The sequence below is a fragment of the Haliaeetus leucocephalus genome, unplaced genomic scaffold (genome assembly GCF_000737465.1).
Source record: "Haliaeetus leucocephalus isolate CR32 unplaced genomic scaffold, Haliaeetus_leucocephalus-4.0 Scaffold848, whole genome shotgun sequence".
In the NCBI taxonomy this organism is placed as follows: domain Eukaryota; kingdom Metazoa; phylum Chordata; class Aves; order Accipitriformes; family Accipitridae; genus Haliaeetus; species Haliaeetus leucocephalus.
The window spans coordinates 11,625,751-11,650,508 of NW_010973284.1; the positions used below are offsets into that span (position 1 = coordinate 11,625,751).

General features: G+C 39.3%; 1 protein-coding gene across 1 annotated transcript in view; it reads right to left on the reverse strand.

Annotated features, from left to right (window-relative positions):
• The window catches only part of LOC104841109 (vitellogenin-1-like), a 43,416-nt gene that overhangs the window by 12,176 nt on the left and 6,482 nt on the right, over positions 1-24,758 (reverse strand). The window contains exons 6-25 of the mRNA XM_010582558.1: positions 24,599-24,750; positions 21,678-21,828; positions 21,421-21,578; positions 21,142-21,307; positions 19,932-20,054; positions 18,142-18,360; positions 15,850-16,067; positions 15,671-15,768; positions 11,417-11,541; positions 11,229-11,330; positions 11,023-11,142; positions 10,574-10,763; positions 10,393-10,486; positions 10,098-10,283; positions 4,903-5,047; positions 3,107-3,326; positions 2,046-2,215; positions 1,023-1,407; positions 532-857; positions 393-449 (exon numbers count right to left, since the gene is read on the reverse strand). Coding sequence (XP_010580860.1) covers positions 393-449; positions 532-857; positions 1,023-1,407; positions 2,046-2,215; positions 3,107-3,326; positions 4,903-5,047; positions 10,098-10,283; positions 10,393-10,486; positions 10,574-10,763; positions 11,023-11,142; positions 11,229-11,330; positions 11,417-11,541; positions 15,671-15,768; positions 15,850-16,067; positions 18,142-18,360; positions 19,932-20,054; positions 21,142-21,307; positions 21,421-21,578; positions 21,678-21,828; positions 24,599-24,750 — 3,405 coding nt within the window. The remainder of the gene's footprint in view (positions 1-392; positions 450-531; positions 858-1,022; positions 1,408-2,045; positions 2,216-3,106; positions 3,327-4,902; positions 5,048-10,097; positions 10,284-10,392; positions 10,487-10,573; positions 10,764-11,022; positions 11,143-11,228; positions 11,331-11,416; positions 11,542-15,670; positions 15,769-15,849; positions 16,068-18,141; positions 18,361-19,931; positions 20,055-21,141; positions 21,308-21,420; positions 21,579-21,677; positions 21,829-24,598; positions 24,751-24,758) is intronic.

Sequence of the window (24,758 nt, forward strand, 5' to 3'; positions counted from 1 at the left end):
ACGGATACTGAGCCTGGTTTCTGATACAATCCACATACCTGATGATTTTGCCATGATTGCCTAAGAACTGTGGACACAGCTATTCCCATTATAAGATCCTGCTGTTCTATACTTCCCCCACCGTCTTTGTTAACTTAGCTTGGCTGCATTGTACAGCATCTTGCCCAAAGGTGTCCTGACCCAAATTTGAGGATTGCGAGTGCTGCAACAACAGAAGGATGTAGTGTAATAGTATTTTAGTAATAAATCTGCTTGTTTTGGCCATTGTCAATGTTGTTATCAGACAGTATGGAACGCTCAAGTGAAATGAACCAAACAAAGCCCTTCAGTAATGTGCTTGATCATATCAACTATAGCCACCATGGGAATGTGCACTTGAATAAGGGACCTACCCAATGGATGTGAGCAGGCCTGAAGCGGAGCCGATATACTTTTGGAAGGTGATATTCCTGCAAAATTCCAAAAGAAGTTGTTAACTACAGCTCAGTAAGGATCACCTCCTAGCAGAAGTAAAGCATTAGAAAACCTTACCCATTCTGTAGAAATGTTGTAACTACTGTGACCGTTAAATTGGGACTTGACACGTTTCTTCTCAGCTTGTCTGTCATATTTGCTGTGGCGATGGGAAGCACCAGTACTTTCACTGCTGCTGCTGGTGCCACTGCTGGTGCTTCTGCTGCTACTGCTGCTACTCTGTGTTTTATGCTTCTGCTCACCGACACTCCTCTCTCCTTCAGCAGCACTGGCTTGTGGAAATGGTGTGGTCTTGGACTGCTTCTTAGCCTTAGGCTTTATACCAGATGCTTTGCTACTGCTGCTGCTGCTGTTGCTGCTACCTGCGCTGCTGCTGCTGCTGCCTTTGCCGCTGCTACTACTGCTTCTGCTGCTGCTGCTGCCCTTGCTGCTGCTGCTACTCCTGCTTTTGCTGCTACTACTCCTGCTTTTGCTGCTACTACTGCTACTACCACTGCTGCCCTTGCTTTTGCTACTGCTGCTGCTGCCCTTGCTGCTGCTACTACTGCTACTGCTTTTGCTACTGCTTTTGCTACTGCTACTACTGCTTTTGCTGCTACTGCTGCTACTGCTACTACTGCTTTTGCTGCTACTACTGCTGCTTTTGCTGCTACTACTACCACTACTACTGCTACTGCTTTTGCTGCTGCTACTGCTGCTGCTCCCACTACTGCTGCTGCTGCTCCCACTACTGCTGCTGCTGCTACCACTACTGTCCCCAAAGGGGTAGAATTTCTTTCCTTTGGCTTTGGACTGTCTCGTTTTCAGATTTATCTGGGTGCCTCCCTGTGATGCTCTGTTGTCAGAGTCACTGCTGTACGGGCTGCTCGTTGTACTCTGGGCACTTCCACTGCTGCTGGCACTGGAGGACGAACTTCTGGATTTTCTTGTCCCCTAGTCAATGGTACCATTGGAAAAACAAAATTATTTTTTTTGTGTTCCTGCAGAAGGCTACAAGTAAAATCAGATAGAGAGAGCTATGAATCTCTCTGCTGCCTTAGAAGAGAAGATGTACGCCTGACAGCATTCTTGCAATACATCACAATAAGGCAAATTCATAATGTGTTAAACCCACACATAAGTAAAACAATACCCCAAACCCTTTTGTGTTAATGAACACGTGTAGAAATTGTTGATCATACAATTACATGTAACTAAGGTTGGTAGTGACGGTGCTGTAGCTGGGACTATCTCAGGGCAAGTTGTATAAGTAGGTGAGGTACCTTTTTGCTACAGTTGCAGTAGCTGAAAAGAACAGACTACCTTTTGGGCCCACAACAGCTATTTTGTGTCTTAGAAGAGGTTTTCAGAAAAAACCTACAAAACCAACCTGCTCTTTCTAATGTCCTTCACCTGCAGAAGAGGTGAATGCAAACAAAAGACCTGCAGAAAGACTTGTGTACCTAGAAGCCTGTCTTTTCCAATTTTTTATACTATCTAAACAAAGGAAGCTACTTAGTAAAAGAAATATAAATAACTAAGTTTTGCATAATGTCTCCCACAAATCTAGAAGTGGATTTTTACAGCAGTACCTGGTCATCAGTATCATCAAGGATTTTCTTCACTCTTTTAATTGCTTCTTTTCTGGAAGATACTTGTGCCTCTGGATCTTCAAATGTTACTAAACGTACCATTTTTGTAGGAGCTTGGTCTCCTGCTTGAATTGTGACTTGTATTTTTTCAATAGGTGCCTCGGTGTAAACTGAAATTGCCCAACAATGAGTATTACTGTTAGTATTAGCAACTGAATAATAGAATAAGCCAATTTTTGCTCAGCCACATTTTGTTTAGCCATTCTTCCCCAAATGAAAATATGCTTATTGATTAATTTTGGAATTGAGCAACTTTGTTAAAAATTTTCTCTAATAGCTAAAGCACATACTGCCAATAACCAAGTTTTAAAATATTAGCATGATACTAGATTCTTTTCAAGCCAATAAACAGAATGATCAGCAGATTTAAGTCAAGTGAATTGGATTTTGTAACTAGATAACACTATGGGATAGCGAATTAGGCATTAGAGAGGAATTGAGGCTCAGGTTCTGACTTGTAAAGCATGACCCAATGGTTAGGCCATTGGTTTGATACTAGGAGACCCAGATTCAGTGGCTTGCTGTGCTTTTACTTCTTATGATCATGGATTAAGACATTAAGGACTAGATCCTGGCAGGGTTAATCCATAATTGACTTTAAGAGGCTGGGTTTTTAGAGTGTAGCTACAGGACACTGCATCAGATCTGTTGCCCATGTCCAATTGCTCTGTGCTTGCATCCCAAATCCAATGATTCAGGGATGCATCAGACACACTCTGCAGGCACAGATCAGCTCTGCTTGACGCTGGCCATGCTGAGTGGCATTGCTGGGAGAGGTAGGAAATTGCTGTTCAGACGAGTGGGGGAGAAAGGGATTCCTGCTACAAGCGTAGTCTGCTGCCAATACTGGCAGGGCTGGTAGGTCTAATGGTAGTTTTAGTGGTCCTTAAGATACAAAAGATATGTATGTACATATACAAATATATATGTGTATATACACACCCCCCTACCCACCCACCTGCCCACCTGTTACTTTCTTTTTTGTGCACAGTTGTATTTACCCGGCTTGAGGCTTATTCTAAGGGCGTGCTCTCCAACTAGGTAATAAAGAGGCATGTTTTTGATAAATGCTGCATGTACGCTTTTCCTCTCAATGCACACTTGCACCCCAAATGTACTTGCATTGGAGCACTTGGACTGAACAAAAGGCTCTTTTCGTGAAGAAGAGCGTCCAAAGGAAAAGGAATTTCCCGATGAAACATCTTCTGCAGACTGTCTGCCCTATTAGATAATACACATGTCAAGTTAAACTGGACAACAGTAAGAGGATTACTTGCATGTTATGATTCGGTAATAGTTACATGTATGCTGCGGGAGGAATTAACCAGTTTATTTGAGATAACAAAGCTGTGACATAGGACAACTTGGTTTTCAGTTGGACAAAATTATCAGCTGAATGACTTGATGAGACTATCTAGTGTAAAAAGAGCTTCAGGCTATAAGAATGGAAAATTATATCACAAATTAATACTAAATATTTTATTTTGTTTTCCTGGAGTATTAGACAGTTTAGGTTTTTGATAAATCTGAGTGTGCTCTAGACTGACTGGAGTTCTTTCCTTTGATTTTTGATTGGGTCAAACAACAGAACCTTCATCTGTGCCTATGAAAATTCTGTCTCAGTTGAGGTCTGACATGAATGTGAGACTGTATGAACTAGATGGTCAAAGCATATCAGATGTTAGAAATTTCCCCTCAAAACTATGTGAATTACATGTGGTAAGCAATGCTTGCAGGAGAACAAATTAAAATTAATTAAAATTAGAATCAAATCCATGAAATGAAAACTATGATTTCCTGGAGCAACGAAGCAAATAGCTAAAGACACATAATCATAAGCTTTCATTTCACATGTAATACAGGTTTGCAATTAATTTTTTACTCAGTTTATCATGTCTCACAAGGTTCTAAACTTGTATGAGCCCCACTGAAAAACTGGAATTTTAATGCTAATATTTTCTTTCCAAAGGAAATTCTAACGATATTGGGAAATGCTCCAGCGAGTGGAATTTTTCAGTTGCTGTTCATTTAAGAATAGCTGTGGAATGCTGAATTTTCAGGAAGGGCGGCACAGAGGCACAAAGCAGAAGAACTTTGCTTGTTCCAGGATATTGGAAACTGCTCTCACTGCCAGTATGTTTGCCTATTGACTTCTCCATAGGAAAGCGCTGTACTCATCCTCTGTTTTCCTCTTATTTTATCTGAAAACCCTTCAGAGTTGCAGGACAACAAAGAAACCAGAACAGGACAGTGTATTCCTCACCTCTGTCAGTCTTTCACTGAATGAATTGTCACGATGATGCCTTCACAATGCTGCCCCTCAGAGAAAGCCTGTACTGGCTTTTACGGAGAACTGTAGCTCAGGAAGTCGTTTGACTTGACACACAAACTGCCATCCATCCTTGAATGAGGATGCTTATAAGCATTAAATTTGGCTCTACAAGTTGAGCAATGGAGCGTCTTGTGGAACATTTGTGGCTGTCCCAGGAATGTGATGCTTGCATAATGGTTGCAAAGTATTTTAAAGATTGTGGACCTATCCTGTAGATGGCAGTGTAAAATTAATTACCAAAGAAAATGCTTTTGCTTTTGAAAAAATGTGCAGGTCTGATGTATTACGCTCCAGATTTTAAAATAATGTTACTATAGGGCTATTCGTGTTATTAGATTGAACCTGACTTATTTTGAGTGAAGCAGCATTGGTCAGAGATGAATTGTACATTTTCCTATGGAGAAAAGAAATGGTGTCCCACTGATTAAAAGACCCAAAAGAATAGTCAGACACTACATAATTTACCCTGATGTTATCAGTCTCGCCTGATGCAGAATCTGCATCGAAGGATATCTTCATTATGTCAGGCACTGCTTCAGGTAGAAGAACTGGAGTCATCTTACTGGCAGCCAAATCCCCAATATTTCGTGTAACAGCAAATGTCTTAGACCTGCAGAATAAATATTAGAGGAAACATGTATCAATAAAGCACTGAATAACGCCTTGTAGCACGTACTCAGCAACAAGTATCATACCTTGCAAATTGCTTTACAGATATTTACAGCATCTTTCCTGTTAGTTGTATTTTCAAGGACTGCTAAGAGTGAATAAAGACATGGACCTATCTCAGGGGCAGATAGCTCAGTTAGGCTTTTAGAATCACATGTACAGGTTAAAAGCGTTGCAGTTGATGGGATCTCTGAATGCCTAACACCTTGAAGAACAGCCCGCTTACTTAGAAGGCTGGCTGTGGATTACATTATTAAATTTTTGAGTTTCCTATTTTGATCTTCTCGAGTTTTAAATTTTTAAACTCATCTTCTGCGTGTTCACTGCTAAACTTAGTTCTCATTTCCTTTGACATTATATTTGGGAAAATACTGTCATAACTTCAGAAAACAACCTGGGACTGGTGGCTACTGAATGGTGTTTCCTATGCAACTTGTGTTAAAGCAGAATTAAAGAAAGGAGCCTGAAATCATCAAAGTAAGTGAATCCAGCTTGACCTGAATTCACTGGTACTCATGGCTTGGCCATGGCTTGGCAAGACATCACAGAGAGATGTGTAGGAAGGTTAAAAGCTTATTTACGTAAATGTGTTCAGTACATTGTTTCCAGTGTTGCAGACTCTAAGAGCATTAGTCAGGATGCAGAATGAGTCACATAAGGTGCCACATGAGATGGAGACTATCATGGCTAAATATCCTGACCCCCTGGCTCCATACCCCATGTTCTTCATGGGAGTTTTTACAGTGCTGTGGTAAGTATGACTTTTGTTTTGGGTCAGAGAAACATCTTGAATGCTGAACACTTTTGAGAGATGAAAACCTATTTCCCTTAGCTATTAACATTGCGCTAACTCTACCTTATTAGCTGTTTATCAGTGCTAACATCCAGCTTAAAATTTCCACATGCTGTTTCTCAAGCATGAGGTTGATCTGCTTGCCCTAGGTAGGGCTTTTGTGGTCTGCCAATGGAGGTGGCCTTTGTGGCCGGGAATGGAAAGATGGTCTGCAAAATGGTCTGTATTTTAATATGGTCCACACTGTACTAGCCTGAGCAATTCCAATCTAACCTATTTGAAAGATGAATTTGTATTCATTTGATAGCCCTCTCTTCCTCTTGAAGGCTCCTACTGTGCTGTGTGCGCTGTAAAGCACACAATTGCTCTTCATGTGGAACACCTCAATAAAACGTGTGTCACCTGTGGGCTTTGTTTTCTTTTCCATCTCTCTCTTTTTTTAGATAAGGACATGACAGCAACGCTCCACGCTGGGTGATAGGAGAACCTTGAAGAATGGAATCTGAAATAAAATATTCTCCCTAACAAGCTGAGGGGATAAAAGAAAATACAAATCAACTTGCATTTCAGATGGCTCATCTGGGTAAAGGGACAAAAAGGGAAATGGCTTTTATTTTAATCCCATTCAATAATTCAAATGACCACTGAACTGCAGGCTGGGTCTCCAAGCAGAAAGCCCTGGGGTTTCTTTTCCAATTTTTTTTAGTATTTTTTATGCCAATAGTCTACTCCTGCCACCTAATGAAAGTGGAGAATCGATTCCTCTCTGTTGAGCACAGAGAGCAGACAAATGTAGCTGCATCACAGGTGACACATGTCAATGTCTGCAGAATCACACGGCACAGTAAAAATAGGCTACAAGAGCCAGCTCTGGTGCTTTAACAAGAAAAACAGTCACAAAGAAGGCCTAAAGCTATGGTATGAAAGAATCTGTTCTCTCTGATCCCACACAAGGGAGAAAAAATAAAAAGGAGATTTTCCAATATGTATTAGTGTATTTTTTGGATGAGAGAAGAAGCTGTGCTATAGTATAAGCCAAATTCACTGCAGGGGTAAGGGACAAGCAATTCAGCTGTGTTGGGCCCACTGATGTTTCAGTGAGTGTGGCCTTACGTACATCCCTAACATGGGGACAGAAGAGCTCAATGTCTGTTTAAAACAAAAAAATTCAACGAAAAACCATTTTCCCAGGTTTTAAAGCACAGCATGACATCATATCTAAATAAATGAGAAGCAAGAGACAATCCTCCAACCAGATCTTTAGCTCTCTTTCTGCTGTGGTGAAATGAAAATTTCTGCCTTTCCTTTGTATCATCCTTCTGACCTTGGTGCAAAGGTGTTATAAAAACAGAGACTTGGAGCACCAGCCATTTCCCTTCTCTGTCCCCAAACACGCTGTGCTGCCTTGTGAGCTCACGGCGTACGTTGGCTCTTCTGCATTTTCTGCTACACATGCTGTATACATGTACACAGTGTTGTAATTTCGTAATTCATCTTATAAATAAGAAGCCCATGTGAAGCAATTTCTGCTTATCCTACAGTTAAAACAAGCAGAAAAGCCCCATGATACAGGCTCTATTCAAGATTATGTATATACTTCAGTAGCCTGTCATTATGAATATGTGATATATTTGAATTCTCTGGCAGATTTCCATATTTCTACTTTAATCACAGGGCTCTAATTTTCCCTGAAATTTATTTGATTTTTACTTCTTCCTGTAAATTTTGTTTAAAAGTATGTTTAAGTAGCCATCTGTCGTATACTAAATAATTATGTTAAAAGAGCCTTAAAAATAACTATTATTCTTAATTAAATTTAACTTTGATAGGATTGAATTGAAACACATGCTATATATTCTCTCCATGGTATGATTAATTATTTTGCTCTGATTTTCGCTGTAAAGAAAGTTGAGTCTGTAATGTTATGATTTGTCTTGGGAATGCAATCTCTCTATCACCAAAGTTTTTATTATTTTTTTTCTTCAGTCTGCAATTGCTCACCTGAGTTTCTCTTCGGCTCCTGAAAATTTATATAAATCCCACAGCTGTGACAGGTTATAACCTGTGTGGTGTGTAGGATATAACTGAACTTAATGCTATTGAAGACTGTTTGCTTCCTGCGTCTGGATGTGAAAGATGAAGGGGAAAATAGCATCACGTCCTGACTACCTTTAATGACATGGTACTATAGAAGGTAACCCACTGACCATCAAGACAAAGTGCCCAACACTAAAATATTTTGAACAGAGCTCACAAACAAATGAAAGAGCAATAGCTTTCTAAAACCATTTCTTTAAATAGGGAATTTAAAGCTAACAAGGGAATATCTCTGAAATATTGAATTCAATAGGTTCTTTATTCTTTGGTGCATCTATGCAAAAAGAAGAGGAAGTCTATGTTAAACTAAAATTTTTGACTCATTCTATATAGAATATATATGTGTCCTTTCTCTCTCTATCATGCCTCCTTGTTTCTCTTCATACCTTTAAGATTTTACTTTGCTTGGTCTCTGACCTCCTCAGTGATGTGGTTCAATGTTACATTCTCTAGTTATTGCTTTGCCTTCACTTGTACTCATTGCTGTTTCATTGCTCTGTGTGGTTTCCACTGACCATTTGTTTTGTAACAGTGAACAGGAACGCTTTTTGGAGAAAAATTGATGGTGCTAAAAGTTAGCTAGTGAGTATTAGCTTTCTCATATACTTGGCATTATAGAGCTATTTCCGAGTGACTACTTCACTTTATAGATGATAATGCTGCAGGGTCTGGAGCAGGGCTTGGGCTGGAACTCATGGACTCCTCCGCTGTAATCCTTTGCGTCTGATAGACTTGCTTTATGCTTTCTGGCAATGCATTTAACCCTTTTTTGTGTCTGATTTGATTTCCCCTTAAGTCAAAGGAGGAAAATATTTTTTATTTTGCTCTGCAGGGAGGATCCTTCTGCTAGCATTTGTAGCTCTGCTTGAGGCTCTAAACTCTGTATCAGTGTCCAATATTCTCAGTTCAGCATCCTTATTGAGTTCATTAATATCCGCCTCACGGTCTCCAACAGTGAGAGCTACTGAGAGCAGGTGCCTGCTGTCCCTGATGACCTTGGGAGCAGACTGTCCTGGTCTTCACAAGAAACTGAACAAAACTTTTGGGCTGTGGTGCCCCAGCAGCTTACACGTAGCTAACTTTCACTCTACGAACTGCTGAAACCCTCCCTCCTCTGCACGGAGAACCTGATTGCAATCACATTTGACGGAGTGGAGGAATCATCTTAGGGAGTAAGATGTGATGTCAAATGCCTGCTAGGATGGTCTGTGAGCATTGAAGGGCAAGAAAGAATAATCATTAGCTTAACTGGTGGCTAAACTGAGGAGACCTGCAGAGCTTCTCTGGGCCAGCAGCCATGAATGCTAATTGCAGCTGGATCAAGCAACTGAGCTCTTTTGTTACGGCTGTATTCCTACAGAAGAAACTTAACATTTCTGTGGATTGTATAATAGCTGATTTCTGTTGTCAGTGATGCTTTTTTCTTTGTGATGAATTTTCGGCTTGTCTTTCTCAGTATTTTTTCACGTGTGTGTGTGAAGGTTTTCTAAGCTTTGGTCTACTGCTTTGATTCCTTGGAAATACTCTTTCTGTTTCCTCCCTCTTCTTGTGCTTGTATTTCCATCTGTTTACATTTGTTTGGCATCTGGCTACAACAGTTTTCCAGAGTGTATTGTAATTGCATGCACTGATAATAAATCAAGTAGACCTAACAGGTAAGAAAACCAAATGGCAGCCACAGGGAAACAAGGTAAAAACACAAGAAACACCAAATCCTCTATGCTTCAAGGCACCAAATGCAAATATATATGGGTTATCTGTTATAACTGATAGGATTCAGCTGGCTTATATCTTACCTAGTGTCTCCAGTCCAAATATATGTAATGGGATGGAAATTTTATGCCATTTATGTTTCAAACAGCTTATGGGTCTCAACAACTGAAAAATGGTCCTAAAGAGGATTTTCAGGTGAAGACCACAGGAAGTAACGCGTATTTTCAAGCAAAGCTTTGGTACATATCACTTCATTTAAAATAAATAAACTACACCAATCATTGCCAGTTACCCAAGCTGTCAGTCAAAGAAAAGATCCCTAAGCAAATGTTCTATTTGGAAAGACTCTGCATCGCTACACAGAAAGATAGTAAGTGCCATGTCTTACCTTACAGTAATTATGTTAGTCTCATCTTTACGTGGTGGAATTTCAATTTTGATATTTTTTTCCTTCATAAGGACAGTGGCAACAACATTGACAGGTACATGAGCATTCATTTTGGTGTGTGCTTCCAGCCCTGCCTGGATCATGTGTGTGTTGATCCCCATTACAAAGGTCATCTCCTTAGCCATGCTGAAAATGTAGAATTAGGGTAAAATGTTCAGACAGTAAACAGCTGTTGAATTTTTATGGCCTCTCTCACTTGGAAATATTATTTTTTTATTTTATAGTAAATATTTACCTTAGACTCATTTTGGATTGCAGCCTAATGTTGGCATTTAGTAACTCAGTTAATCTGAAATCAGACTTTGGAGAAGGTGTAATCTGTACTTGAACTATTACAGAGAAAGCAAAAAAAGTGTTAAATCCCCCCCTAATCCCGACAAGCATGTTTGTCTTGGTCAAGACTTGAAATACGTTACCATTTCCTGCCACTTTTGTGACAGAAGAGTAATAGAAGCTCGTCTCCGTTGGGAACCCCGTGCAGGTGGGCACAATACGACGGATCTCAGAGGACAGTAAAGCCTTGGTCCACTGCCTCCCTACACCACTTTGAAGGCTACTGGTTATTCTCCTTATCGAAGGGATTTTTTCATCAGGTCCATACCATGCCTGCAATTACAGAGTTCAACTTTTCTAAATAAGCAGAACTTGAATATCATGATCCATGTCATTAACTATGCCTCAGGGAAAAGTCTGCCAGCAATGATTATAGCTAATCCTGATCAAAGCTTGACCTTATTTGCCTTGATTAATACTAAAGACAAAAAACCCTTTTGAATTGAAAAGTTAAAAAAAGGTAGAGAATGTGTGAAAGAAACAGTATTTTAAAGATTTTGATGCTTGGGAGGTGGTGTTTTCAAAATAATACCTGCAAAGCATTTTGGATGGCGTTTTTATCAAGTCCACCAAAGAACAACTCTTGGCCAAACATCTTCAAGTAGCCCGATGCAAAAGGTTTGTCACTGGAGAATGCCTTCCAATCGGAGAGCTGTGTGAGAAGAGCAAGAAAGTCTGATTCTTCATAACTTTTGGGGAAGCAATACCTTAGAGATTTTCTTTTCCCTGAGAATTTACCTTTTTCAGGATTTCCTTGAAGTTATAGTCAGTCTCCCAGTCCCTGTCAGGAGAGTAACCTTTAGCAAACATCTCCTGCAGTCCTTCAACTGTTATTCCCACCTGTGGGAAGAAGTAAAGTGTAAATGTCAATTGGATGATGGTTGTAAGAAGGGATGAGAGGGCAAACTGTGGGTAGACCCAATTACCTCCAAGGGATCGGCCACTCTTCCAAGGAAATGTGTCCGCAGCTGGGACATTGCCACCGTTGGAATTAAGCTGCCCGCATTATTCATTACCAAATATTTAGCTGCCAGTCCACTCATAAGGAGCTCTGAAGAGAAATAGGCAGTAAAACACAGCACAGTTAGTTTTTAAAGCCACACTGTGCAGACTGTATCAATTTACTAATTGCATAATTCAACTGATACAGCATGATATGAGAAAGGCCAGAAAAAACAGCTATAAAACTGATGTTATAAACCAGTCATAAACAGAATATTCTGCATTTTTGAACTATTAATGGCCAAAATTACAAGACCCCTGCTCATTGCATTGTGGTTATGCTATTTTTCCAATTGCTTCTGCTATATCATTTACATCCGGTCAGATTCTGTAATGTCAACTTATGAAATGCTTTTCAGAGACATCATTTAGGGCAACTTGACAAAGGGGATGAGAAATGAAAACAGATTTGCCATCCTTTGCTAATAGTTTAGGGAAAGTGATATAGATGTCCTACAATGACAGATGGCGAGGTGTAGATTTGTCTCTCAAATGACTCAGAGGCAATTTAATACATCTAGTTCCAAATGTTGCAACTCCTTACATGAAATGCAGTAATTGTTAAATAATTGTTAACTATTGAGTGAACTTTAAGCAAACATAATTTGTGTCTATTTATTTTCTCTGCTTTAGATTTATCATCTATAATGTTCTTAGATACAGATAATCAGTGCAGAGCACAGTCAAATATTCTTTCCAGTCTTGGCACAGGTCTATACAGTCCTGTTTTCTGAGTTAAAGTAATCCCAAGGCTTTTCTAAGTTTCCCTAGGTTTCAAGAGGAACAAGGCTGACATGATAGGTAGGCATCTCTGTTGTGCTTCCTTTCTTTCAGCCCTCCTCTCTCTTATCTTCCTACAGTAGCTGGAGGACTGGAAACTATTTTAGGAGTCCCTGTGCTAAATTTCTGCTATCCTCATGTTAGACATAGGCACCACATACTGATTAAATCCCAGCACCACCAGAAATCAGCTGTGGAAATCCAGTACAGCCAGGATAATTGCAGAGCCCTGGAAGATCGAGACCAATAATATCAGTACCTGTACAGAAATTATTGATGAATCGTAGGAAACATATTTTCAAACATTATGAGAGGGAGTGAGTCTTTGACCTCTTTCCAGAAAAGGAGTGCCTAAATTCTCATAAATTACTTAGCCAAAAGTTAAAGAAAAGATTATTGCTTGGTTCACAAATGTGGGGCGTTATGAATACTCATGCCCATATTACTTCTCTAGTGCCACACTCTGTGTTTCATATAACATCTCACTTGTGAGTCAACACTTTCCCATTCTCTTCTGAATCCATACATGCAGACAGGGATCTGGATGGTCCTTTACCTTGTTTGCTCCTCATGGCTGGATGGTCCTTTACCCTCGTTTACTCCTCACGCTAAGTTGTTTTGTATCAGATTACTGGGACTAATTTTGATTTCTAATTTCTCAGGACAGATTCCAACTTTTCATGTATTTGAGAAACAGTCCGTTGGAAAAGCAATCCACTTAGTCTACTAAGTCTGTATGAACTGGCATTTCACTACATTACCTTCACTGTTTTGCTTTATGAAGCTCCTGTGCTACCCAAAGTGCTAGGCACTATCTACCTACAACATACACGGTTCAGTAGAAGCTCCTACAATCAAAATACAGGTATTTATGCCAGCCAATGGAAGGCAGAGGAATCAGTGAAGAACCTTCAGCAGATAGCAAGGAGAGATGACAAAAGCTCACATTTTAATGCTGATCCTATAGAAAATAAAAAGCAAAGCGATGCCACACTGGGACATTACTAATAAGCTGACTTGAGATTGCATGGACTGGAAACTAGAATGAGGCATGGTACTTTTAGTGAATTTGTTAAGGCTCTTTTTTGTGTTCTAACCCACAAAAACTGTTAGTTAAAAAGCCCCATGGTACTTACTGATACTTAATAAGAAGAGTTGCTCTTAAATGGTTAAATGATTATACAGAATTCATTGACTTGAAGGGAGCAGGGATATTTTCCGCACCTCAGGCATTACATAGCACTAATGCTCTAAGAAAATATTTCCCAATGGAAAATCCTACTGACATAGTCAGATGATGATGCACTGTAGCCACTTCACTGTGAGAGTGTGATGGCACCTGCATATATCTGACTAAATGTCTTGCCCCAAGGAAGAGGGAAAGAAAAATCTGTGATCAAAGCAAGCAGTCTTTGGTACCTATGAACATTAGTACACATATTTAATTACATGAATCTGTGCCTATTGAGAGTCAGATTCTGTCAGTCCTCACACTGAGCAGAACCTGGGTCTTCCCTTTGATTTCAGTAGCAGCGTGTAGAGCATGAAGCACTATTTGTGGTGGCCATGCGTGACGGATTCCAGATTAGAGATAGATTCAGCTGGCATTATTGCCTGTCATTAAAAATTCAGCATCTAGCACCACAAAGATCTGTGATGCTGAGGGCACATTTTTGTTTTTATCAAGGAAATAGGTACTGCATTACAGCCGTCACTATGGAAACTCCTCCAGAATGGACTCGCTGAAACACATTTCACCTGTGGCTAGTGGTGACAAACCAAATCAGAAAGCTGGAGGATGGATCCTCCTCCCACAACAGTGTAATAGAGGACTGACTTCATTTAGCTGAGTTATCCAAGGCTAAGATTAGCATGTGTGAGAAAAGGATCTTGTTCCTTATTCTTCAGGATGAGAGGTTTAAATATTACATATGCATGGTAAACAAATTTCTGACACTGGTCTTCACCAAGATGTTACAGCAGTTCACTTATGTGCCGCATTTCCAGGCTACAGCCAGAACAAACTAATCCATTTCACATAGCCTTCTGCCAGGTACTCTCATGCGTACTGCACCCTTCTTTCTCACTATGTGAAAACTCAGATAGCTTCATTTTAAAAGCAAAAATAAGAGAAGAAAACGAGTACCTAAAACTAGAAACACATATCTGCGTATTACTGGAAAGTTTCTATCTATCTCCCTGAATGCATTTTAAATGGTACAAAAGTTCACACAGTGCATATTAGTGACTGTATTTCTTTGGGCATTCTCTGTCTCCATCTCTGAGGCAGCAAGCATGGGTCTCATATATTACTGTGGTTGTTGTGGTATGCATTATATTTATTTTTATTGTAGAGCAATTAAATGGTCATGTAAAAACCATGAAACAGGGGCAGGGCAACAATAAGATCTACAAAAGTCTTGTGGATTTCAGATGTTTCAGTCTCTTTTTCTATTGATTACTTTGAAAAGAATCTTTACTTCTACCAGTGAATAACAAAAGTATTAAAAACATCCAAGTCCTCCTAGATAAACAGCATGTGTAAGGAGACTGTGTTTGTAGATATAATCTCCCTAGTCTGCCAGCCACATATGCCAAATCACTGAGGCTGTCATGGTAATTTACATAGGGGAGTTGCTTAAAAAATCTCTACTGAGAAAAATAACATACATGGAAAACAGAAATAGCTACAATTTGGCCCAGCAAGAGCTGTCTTCTAATCTGGTCCTCCCCATTCTGACTATATTTTTATGTGCAACTCCCATTGATGTAACTGGTCAGCCTCGAGATCCCATACATGGATTTGCTCATTCTAGTAAAGAATCCTGGTAGGAAAGTGCAAGAAAAATCTTTAGACAATAAGCCTGAGTTCTCTGCTCATGGGTGCAATTAATTGTCACATCTGAATGTTTTCAGAGTTTGCTGTTTCACTGGGCACTACTGTTGGGGTGAAGAGTATTTAGCATCACATTTGAATTCAGCAAGAGTTGTAGGTGTTCAGCACCGGTAGAAATTAATCCACTTCAGCCGTAATTTAGGTCCCTTCTGTTTGTTTGGTGCTGAACAATGGTATGAAATTGCTAAGTACCGCTGAGACTACAGCATTTAATACAGGAGCATGTGCCTCACTGGCTAATGAAAATGGAGGGTTAGAGCCCCACAAGCCCTCTGGTAATTTCATGCTGGCAGTGTACAATGCAAAACACACAGGGACCTAAACACTCTCCAAATGCAGAGCCTGAGATTTTTATATTTTTTTTTTCACTGAACATAGAAGAATATGGAGGAACAACATGCAGCTAACCAGCTGGCTAGGAGAATTGGGTTCTCATACTGTACGATTTTTTTTTCACACACTGACCTGTATATATTTCTCCACAAAATCTTCTCAATCTTACCTTTAAACATACTGAAGCGGAAAACCTTACTGAACTGATATCCAGATCTGTCAAATTTGGGACTTAATACTCTGACAGCCATTCTGCAGGCAGAAGCCCTGAAAAAATTCGGTGAGCACGTTAACAACTCAGTTTGCAACAAGTTTTTCATCTAGGGAAGGGATCCAGATATGCCTTACATCACTTGAAGATCTGGAGCTGTGCTTCTACCCAGGGCCCTCAGGTGAGAGTAGATGAAACTTGCTACTTGCATGCTAGGTTCCTTCAGCACAGCATCAGCTAATGTCATCAGTATTGGAAGGCCCGGTTTGGTTTCAAGCAAAACCACTGCAGCTAACATTCGGACCCGAGGAGGAATTTTGTGATTCAGGAAAATCTCAAGGGTAATAGCCTGGACCTGAAAATGATAGATACATTCAAATTTACAGTATGTTTGAGCATTTTGCCAATAACCATTTGTCACCGGTCAATGATCTCTTCATCACTAGTACAGTAAAAATTTGTATTATTTAATTATTATGGCAACGGTGTTCCTGGTTTCATAGTCTGCGGGCTGGAAGGGGCATTATGGTAATGTAGTCTGGCTTCCTACACAATCAAAGCCAAGGAACTTTGCTGGATAACTTCTACATCAAGTCTATTATCCCTTTTTGAGCTATAGCAAAATATGTCTGTAGCATAACCACTCTAGGTAAAAGAGATTTCATGGATCCATTACATACCTGAGAAGTGCTTTCAGTGATCACTTATCCCTACCCATAAAGGTATGCCTTATTTCAAATCATTTGATCTCCTGGGGCCCTTTCTGCTAAATAATAGAATAAAAATGAAATGAATAAAACCCTGTTTACCACCAGAAATCTCTATGCCATGTAGGCAGCTTAAAACCCAAAGTTTATGCAACAAATGTGATTTCCACAGTACTACTTGTGACCAATGTTTTTGACCTCAGCAATATTCAGTATCAAGACTAATTTTGTACTGGAGCCTTTGACCTCAACTTCAAAATGGATGTGGATGGTGTAACACTGTTCTGGCAGCCCCTCTGCACAGTCCTGTCCTGCCTGGGACAGCGTACGTCCATGCTCTCTAATGACAAGTCTGACCCAGAAAACTTCAACGAACTTTGGAGACACCCTGATTGGTTTTATTAATTTGAATATGTTCATTATCAAATACCAAGGGAAAAGTAGTGACAAGGATGCAGTAGCCTCTTTCTAAATGTAATTACCTTTTCAAATTAAACAATAAAAAAGACAGACCATGTATTAAGTCTGTTTAATGCATATACGGGTGTGCAGCTAGCTGCAAACCAGGCATTAAACTGGTTTTTGAATAATGAAAAATCCAGTCACGGTCATTAACTTGCTCCAGATCAATTTTCTCTAAAGAAAATGCATAGAAAATGGAACTAAACAGCGGTCTGGGTCACATGTGGAAAGCCAGGCCAAAGGACAGTCAGAGACACAGCATTGTTTTCAAACACCAAATTGGCTTTTTTTCTTCTGCAGCAGATACCTTAACTCCTACCCTTGCTATTCGCTCCTCCTGTCTGCTTTTCCCCATCTAGCTCCTGCATTCTAGTAAATAGTTTCTTTATTCTTTTGCTTAAAAGCATACCCTGGCAAACTATTGTCTGTGGATCAATATGTGCACTCAAACTGGGAATCACATGCAAAAAATGAGTATAATGGAAAAAACTGATACAGATTAGTAGGAGAATAGTTAGTGAAAGCTTTTATTTTACTTTCTATATTAAGAATAGACTTATATAAACCAAAAAAATTTCAATATCAGGAAAAAAATCTTGAAAATGCAAGGTTTCCTTTTAGAAGCAGATTGCTTTAAGGCAAAAATGATTGTAAAGTGATGTCTGTGGTGGATAACAGTATGCCTGTGTAACCATTGTATGGGATATCTAATCATTATCTCATTCAGGGACAAAAGTCACATTTGGTAAATGTTCTGTTTATTGCTTAAACCCACACAATGTCTGTAAATTTGTAATTAGGATGCAAACCTCTAGTATCTATTTACAATAAGATCTGGTCTTGAATTACGATTAGATGTGACACTCAGTATTAAATGTCAATTCTCTGAAAAGCTTTTTTTGTGGTTCTTTCACATACCAAAGTTGAAGTAGCACTAAGCATGTTTTGGTCAATAATTTAGCTTTCTGTCTAATGTCCTTGGAAAATAAATGTTTGCAATGGAAGTACTGATTTGTCTTCAACAACAGGATAATGAATGTATCCTTTAATGGGATTTTTGTTGCAGTCTGAAATACTAGAGGTTAATGCCAAAAGGAATAAGACATGCCAACTAAGGAATGGCTAAGTATTTGAAAAAAACCCCAACATATTATGTATATATATGAAAAAAAAGTCTGCTATCCCCTCATCACCCATCACCAATTAGCAGCCTTGTGTTGGGTTATCATAAGTGCAAAGGAGGCAGCTTTGTTTCCTTACCATTTTTGGATCTTTCATGCCTATGTTTCTCAGCGCCATAACGGCAGTCGCATGGACGTTGAGTGGCAAATCTGAGGCACCAGCTGCATATCCTGGCAAAAATTTCTTGATGTGCTTGATGCTGGCTGGATGTCCTACATTCCCAAGGGCTTTCAAAGCTAGGGAAATTTCTTCTATGTTAGACTTGCTCAATGCCTCTCCTGCAAATCCATGAAGTAGCTGAAAAAAGAAAACAAATCTTCTGTTGAGTTCAATTCCAGCTCTTATCTATATCCCATCCCCCAGCCTATTCTGAGGTTTGACTTTGATAATTTCAGTTTATTCAATTCACTTATTTTAAATATTTTCAAATTCTTTTTGTCCTCATGAATAGGACATTTTATTCATAGAACAAGCATAGCCAAAGAAACTGCAATGAACAGCTTCTTCATCACTATGCTTTAAAGTTATCAAGTAAGATTTTTAAAGGTAAAAATAGTGGCTAGGATCTAGTTCCCACTGCCTTCAAGGGAGAGTTGGAAACCCTGCAATAATGCTGTCCGAGTATCTCTTTCTCATGGTTGAAGACAGGTGCAAAAATGCAGATACAGTTAAATCCTTCAGACCCTTAAATAAGATTCCTGAAGATATGGCTAGTGGTGGTGCCCTTAACTTCAGCTATGACAGCCACTTTTTAGTGTGGATTAATAGCTGGCAATGAGATCATTGGATCATTTTGTAGCCTCCACCATAAGCAACTGGATCACACTTACATTCACGTGGCAAGATTAGAAGTAGTTGTCTGAAGGCTGAATATGAGAAAAGAACTAAATCCTAATAGATAACTGTTTTCAGTGCTAACAAATGGCTCTGAAAAAGAAACTGAGTTGTTTTAGAATAATTTCAATACAGTTCCTGTGCTTTAAAATATAGCATTTGAGATCCATTGATGGTGCAGAAACAGTCCATTTGATATTACTAATCGAATGAGTGGACATTTGAAATGCATTGAACAAGCCTATACAATCATTTGCTTTGGGAAAGAATTTCCATTCCCTGGCATTGGGCTTCTCGGATTTAATTAGCTCAAGAGCATTGGTGGCAATCGTAACACAGGAGACACATGTAGGAATGTCACCCATGCCTGTGTACTACACGACAAAAATCATGGTAGGCACACAATGTGCTGGGAACACCCTGCTCTTACTGGGGATGATGGACTGACCAGTGTCGAAGACTGAAAACACTGATTTCTCTTTCCCTCTCTATCACTGGCTGAGTGGCTGACCTCTGTAAACCATGGCATGCATCTCTAGAACTAGGAAATGCTATTTACTGCCTATTTAAATTGTTTTCAGGCCTGCTGATTAAAAGCAGTGCAGAACAGGGAGGGTATTACTATTATTAAAAGCTTAGAGTCTATGTGGGTGAGTGGGCTCTGCTTCTGGCTGAGAAATGGCTGGACTATATGACTTTGGGCAAAACCCCGGGCTTTTGTGTCACTTAGTTTATTTATAAGTATATATAAGTACCTATATTTAAAGTATTTCAGAGCAGTGCCATGGGACTTCATTAATAATTGGCAATAAAGCACTCAGAGACACTCAGATAGAAAGTGCTATGAATTATGTGCTTCTTCCTCTCACTCTCTTTTGTGTGTTAATCTGAAGATAAAAATGCTGTATTTAACCAACTGGGGTTCCTTTCCCCAAAGGAAACACTGTAGTGAAGTGAAATACAGGTTTCTGAATAATGAAGAAAGAACTCAAGGCTTAATTTTTCTTTTAAACGATAAATAACAATGTGGTTACCTGGAGACATTCAGAGCAGGAGTCTGATGAAGAGCACTGTTTGTGGCACAGTGACGCATAGCTGAGATGGCAAGCCTTTCCAAGTACGGTACTTGAGCGTGGACAATGTTTTTTCATGATGAGCTGGGGAGAAAGCAGTTGTTCATTACCACCATTAATGAAGAGCAACAATATTAAAAAATATGTTTCTGCCAAATGCAAGGCAAACCCAGGCTTTTGATATTTTTGTACCGATGGATTTATAGTTATAGTTTATAGTTTACAGTAGATATTACTGTACTTGACAATGCAATCGTAAAGTAATTCCAAGTAACATCTGGAAGGCAGATCTGTTGCTTTTATAGTGTTTCAGATTTAAATTTGGCATAGGATATAATCTAAAGGGAGGAAATCACACAGTTATGGAATGGAAAAACACACATTATTCAAGAAACATTCATCATTGTTTTATAATTGCCTCAGCTATAGGTACAAAAAATGTGAGATACACTGTGAATGGACCTCAGTACTTTGGGCAGACAGGAATATTTTGTATAAATGTAGGAGCTGACAGGAGGCACCAGCCCACTGCTCCCTTGAGTGGGAAGCAGAGCATTACCGCACAGTAACGGCTGGGCTGTCACGGCTGTTACAGAGGGCAAAACTCTAGTCTGAGATGCGTAGACTCTACCTAGGGTAGGCAGAGATAACTTCCTGCATTTGAGGCTAGAATTAGACCCTGCAGAAGAGGAAAAAATTGTAAAAATTATTACACTTTCTCCTACATGGGCTCCACATTGGCATATTGCCCTTGATTTTGATAGATCTCTGATTTATACCCATCCTGCTAGGTCAATCAGGACAACTACATGGATATAGCAAATATGCATTTCTTACTCCCTAGTCTTTGTAGATACTCAGACATCTAATCTGATGTAACTATAAAGTACATTTGGACAAAGGGAGACTAGAAACCAGTGTTTGCAGGAATAACCTCTGTCCCTGAGGGGTATTCTACTTTTGCTTTCCTGTTTCATTCTGGATTCATTTTTGCCCTTTTGATTTGGATTCTCCTCCCATTAAGACAGTCAGGAATTAAACCCCTTTCAACATCACTAGAGTATATAAAACCTTTATATTTTCAAGGCCTTTGCCATCTTGTCAAAGGAATTAAATACAACAGATGCTAAAATCAGTAAGAAGTGATTTGAGAATGTTTAGGGAATCCTACTGTTGCTTCCTCCATCACGTCCCGAGTTGGTGTGCTTGAGTGCAGAGCCACAAACACTGTTTGAGATGCTTCCCAGTTGGTGAGTTCTTGCTTTTCCATTTTATGCCTCAAGAACCTGAGTGCACGGTGACTGGCAACTGCAGGAATTATATCCAAAATGTAGCGCCTGTCATGGGAAAGACAAGGACCACTTTCCAGATCTGCATTTGAACATAGTCATTCCAGATGGTCTCCAATAGAGTTTATCAGCAGAAGAATCACCACTTATATTGCTCGTACCTGTATGCTGGCCGACTGGAGAACTGCTTCCACACTGACTCGTAATTCTCCTCATTCGCTGCACGGAAGAGGTGCATAAGCTTGAGGGTTTTTGCTGGTGCATCGCTGGGAAGCTGTTCAGATGTGGTCTCTACTAGGTCTTGCAGGCTTTCCTCTATCTGCAGGAAGATTAAAATGCAGGAAGCTCACGTGCATTGTTTCCCACATGCACAGATTCCAACATCCAACAAAGAGTCTGTCCAGTGGCTGAACTTTACCTGGCTTTCCACATTTTTTATTCTGAATAAGTGGACAGGAAGCTGAAGCAATTCACTGCCAAACTGGTACTGAAGTGACCCACGATTCTGGAATTCTTTTGGTGGGACCTCTGCCATGTGCTTCTCCACGTCAGTCAAAGCAAGTTTCTGCCTGAAATGGAGAAACCCAGGGAGATAACATCACAAGATGCAGGGTACAAACTAAAAACAAAACAGTAATTCTGCCTCCCTGCATTGCAGTGCAACTACAATTGTTTCAAAAGGGTTTTGTTATTGAGGGGCAAAGACATTGACAAACAGATACATTTGGACATGATGTTCAGAACTGTGCTCTGAGAAGGTGTGCACTTACACAGCACGGCTCAGATCAGAGCCAGCCTTTGCCTTCCTTTGGGAATAACATGGCTTGAGAATTTAAGGAAGAACTGGGACGTGAGAAGCTGTGGCCTGAAGAAGATTGCAGGAAATGTGTGTTTTGTCTTAAGGAGTAAGTTAAGGATTATAGACAAATAACTGATGGGAAATTTTTTCAGAAATTATCACTTAATTTAAAGCTTTTAAGAAGTTCATAAAAGCTCTTACGTGTCTGTGCCTCCTGGAAGCTTCAAAAAGAATCAAAAATTGTTAGAGACAATATGAAATCCTGCAGTCTTTTTACCTGCACTATTACAATTCCTTCACCATTTTGCCTGGCAAGCTGAATGTCCTGGGGACTGCAGAAGATAAAAGGTTCTCATGAAGTTTCAAATTGGATTTCCCCCCAAAAAGGGCCAGATAGATAAATTCAGGATTAGTCTTTGGAAAAGTACTCAAGTTTTTAGAAATTTTTCAAGGAGCACCAAACCTTCATCCTTTCTTATTAAGAATAATTCCAATGAGAGACTGTCTTTGTAAGCATTTGCTATCTTTGCTACATTTTCAGCTAAAGGGATGTATCCTATCCCACCAATTATATTTAAAATCGGTCATTTAGGAGACTATAATAAAGTTAGGTATTTGTACTGAACAACTAAAAACATTCCAAAAGCAATATTGCTGTACTACACAGTATCTCAAAATCTCTGTAGAAAATTGGCGTGTTTATTTTGGAATCTCTATGATGATCTTCTGTATCATTTCTATCCACTCCTTCCATATGGATTGCAGAGAACTGCTGCAGAAAATAGTGTATAACTGCTTTGCAGACAAGCCACTGGAATTTGAATAGAAATCGCTACAGAATCAGCAGAGATTTTTTCTCTCTTGAAATTTTATACAAGTTACTGAATGGGCATTTAGGTCAGAAAGTATAATGTCAGGTACACTTGGACAGATTTAACTCCCCCTTCCAGAACATGATGAATCTATTATGTCTTCATCTTCATCGTTTTGGGAAGAGATATATCTGCCTAGAATACATAGGAAAATGTTATACACTGACGAGAAGAGCAAATTAATACTAAAGATAGGATTAAAATGGTGAAACAATAGTAAAACCTCTCTTGGCTTTGAAAGGTGCTGGAAGAGGCTTATGCTGAACAGGTCTGAAAATTCAGCTCCAAATATTTTAAGTCCTTGATGTTAGATTTTCTTTCCTTTTTTTTTTTTTTTTTTTTTAAACACATAAAGTGCATTGTAGAAATAACTTCTGAATACTTGGGTGACATATCTGCATCTTCCCAGCTGTCTTATATTTGGCCCCTTCTGCTGGGCAATGCAAAGGATCCAGAGAAAATGGGAAAAGTAAAGGCACTACCCTTTCTGGGGGTTCAATACCTGAGGAAGAACAGTAAGGAAGACAGTCTATGCAGGCTTGCAGAAGGAGAGTTTAAATCAGCAAGACTCCATTGGCTCCAGACTAATGCTCACTCACAACAACCTATAATTTGATGAAAGCATTATAGTTGTATCTATCTTCACCTTGATTGCATGAGATAGTAAAGCCACTTTCACCTTTACTGTTCTTTTTTTTTGGTTAGCTAAAATGAACATCTTCATCATATTAATGAAGTTAATCAGTGATTTATTGACACGAACTTTCTGATGTTGCAGTTTCCAAAACTGTATATTATACCAATAGATTCTTGCAGAACCTAATGGAGCAATGCAAGATTACAGCAGCTGAAAAGTGGGATCAAGGTATATCTTCTGTACAGTGACCTTTACACAAAAAGCCTCCCCTTCAGCAGGGCACTCCTGTCTACAGACTCCATCACTAAAGCAGGTAACTAAAAATTTTTTCAATAGATGATTTTGATGCAGATGAAAAAATTTTCAAACACTGAAAGTTTGGGGGCTTGAGCTAAAAATGAGCAGGGGTATAATTTCTTAGACAACCATATTCTCATTTTGCCCCAAACTTGTTTAAGAAATATGCAAAATTTGCTGTGGAAAAGCAAATACATTTTACATGCCTTGTGCCCAATCTTTTTGCAATAAAACCCAATTTCCTATCAAGAAACAGTTTTGATGGGAGATTTGCAAGCAGCCCACTGTACTTAGGAACTATATCGGAATTGAAAGTCCTATCTAGGTTTCTTGTGAACTAGTCTCCAGGGTCTCTTACTGCGTTATTATTTTCCAGGGAACTCTCCTTCAGTGAGTAACTGTCTTTCAAAGTATTTTACTGCAAATATATTAGTTCACAATTTTTCAGATGGAATTACATTTGTTTTGGCTTTTATGACATAAATCAAATATCCCTGAGAAATAAAATAGTCAAACCCTGCCAAGTTTAGCTAACAAAATTTGGATAGTGATGTGCATGTTTCAGATTTACAACTAACAGTGAAGGTTGTTTTTATGAACTGTTTGGGATTTTATGTAATTACATACTGGCAAACAATAGGCAGTGGAAGTAAAGGATTTATTTCAGTTATGGAGTTTGACCAGATTACTGAGATGCTGAGTTAGTTGCTGAATTAAAGGCATATGTACAGTACCTTGCTTCTACTATAGCATTTCCTCCTGTTATCTCGTTGAAGGGTGCAAACTGGTGGATTTCCTCAACATCAGCTTGTGTAATTACAGCTTCATTACGTGTATATTTAATTTTGTAATTGTAAGTAGCAGTTGCCCGGGAATTCTTGTTTCTCTTTATAA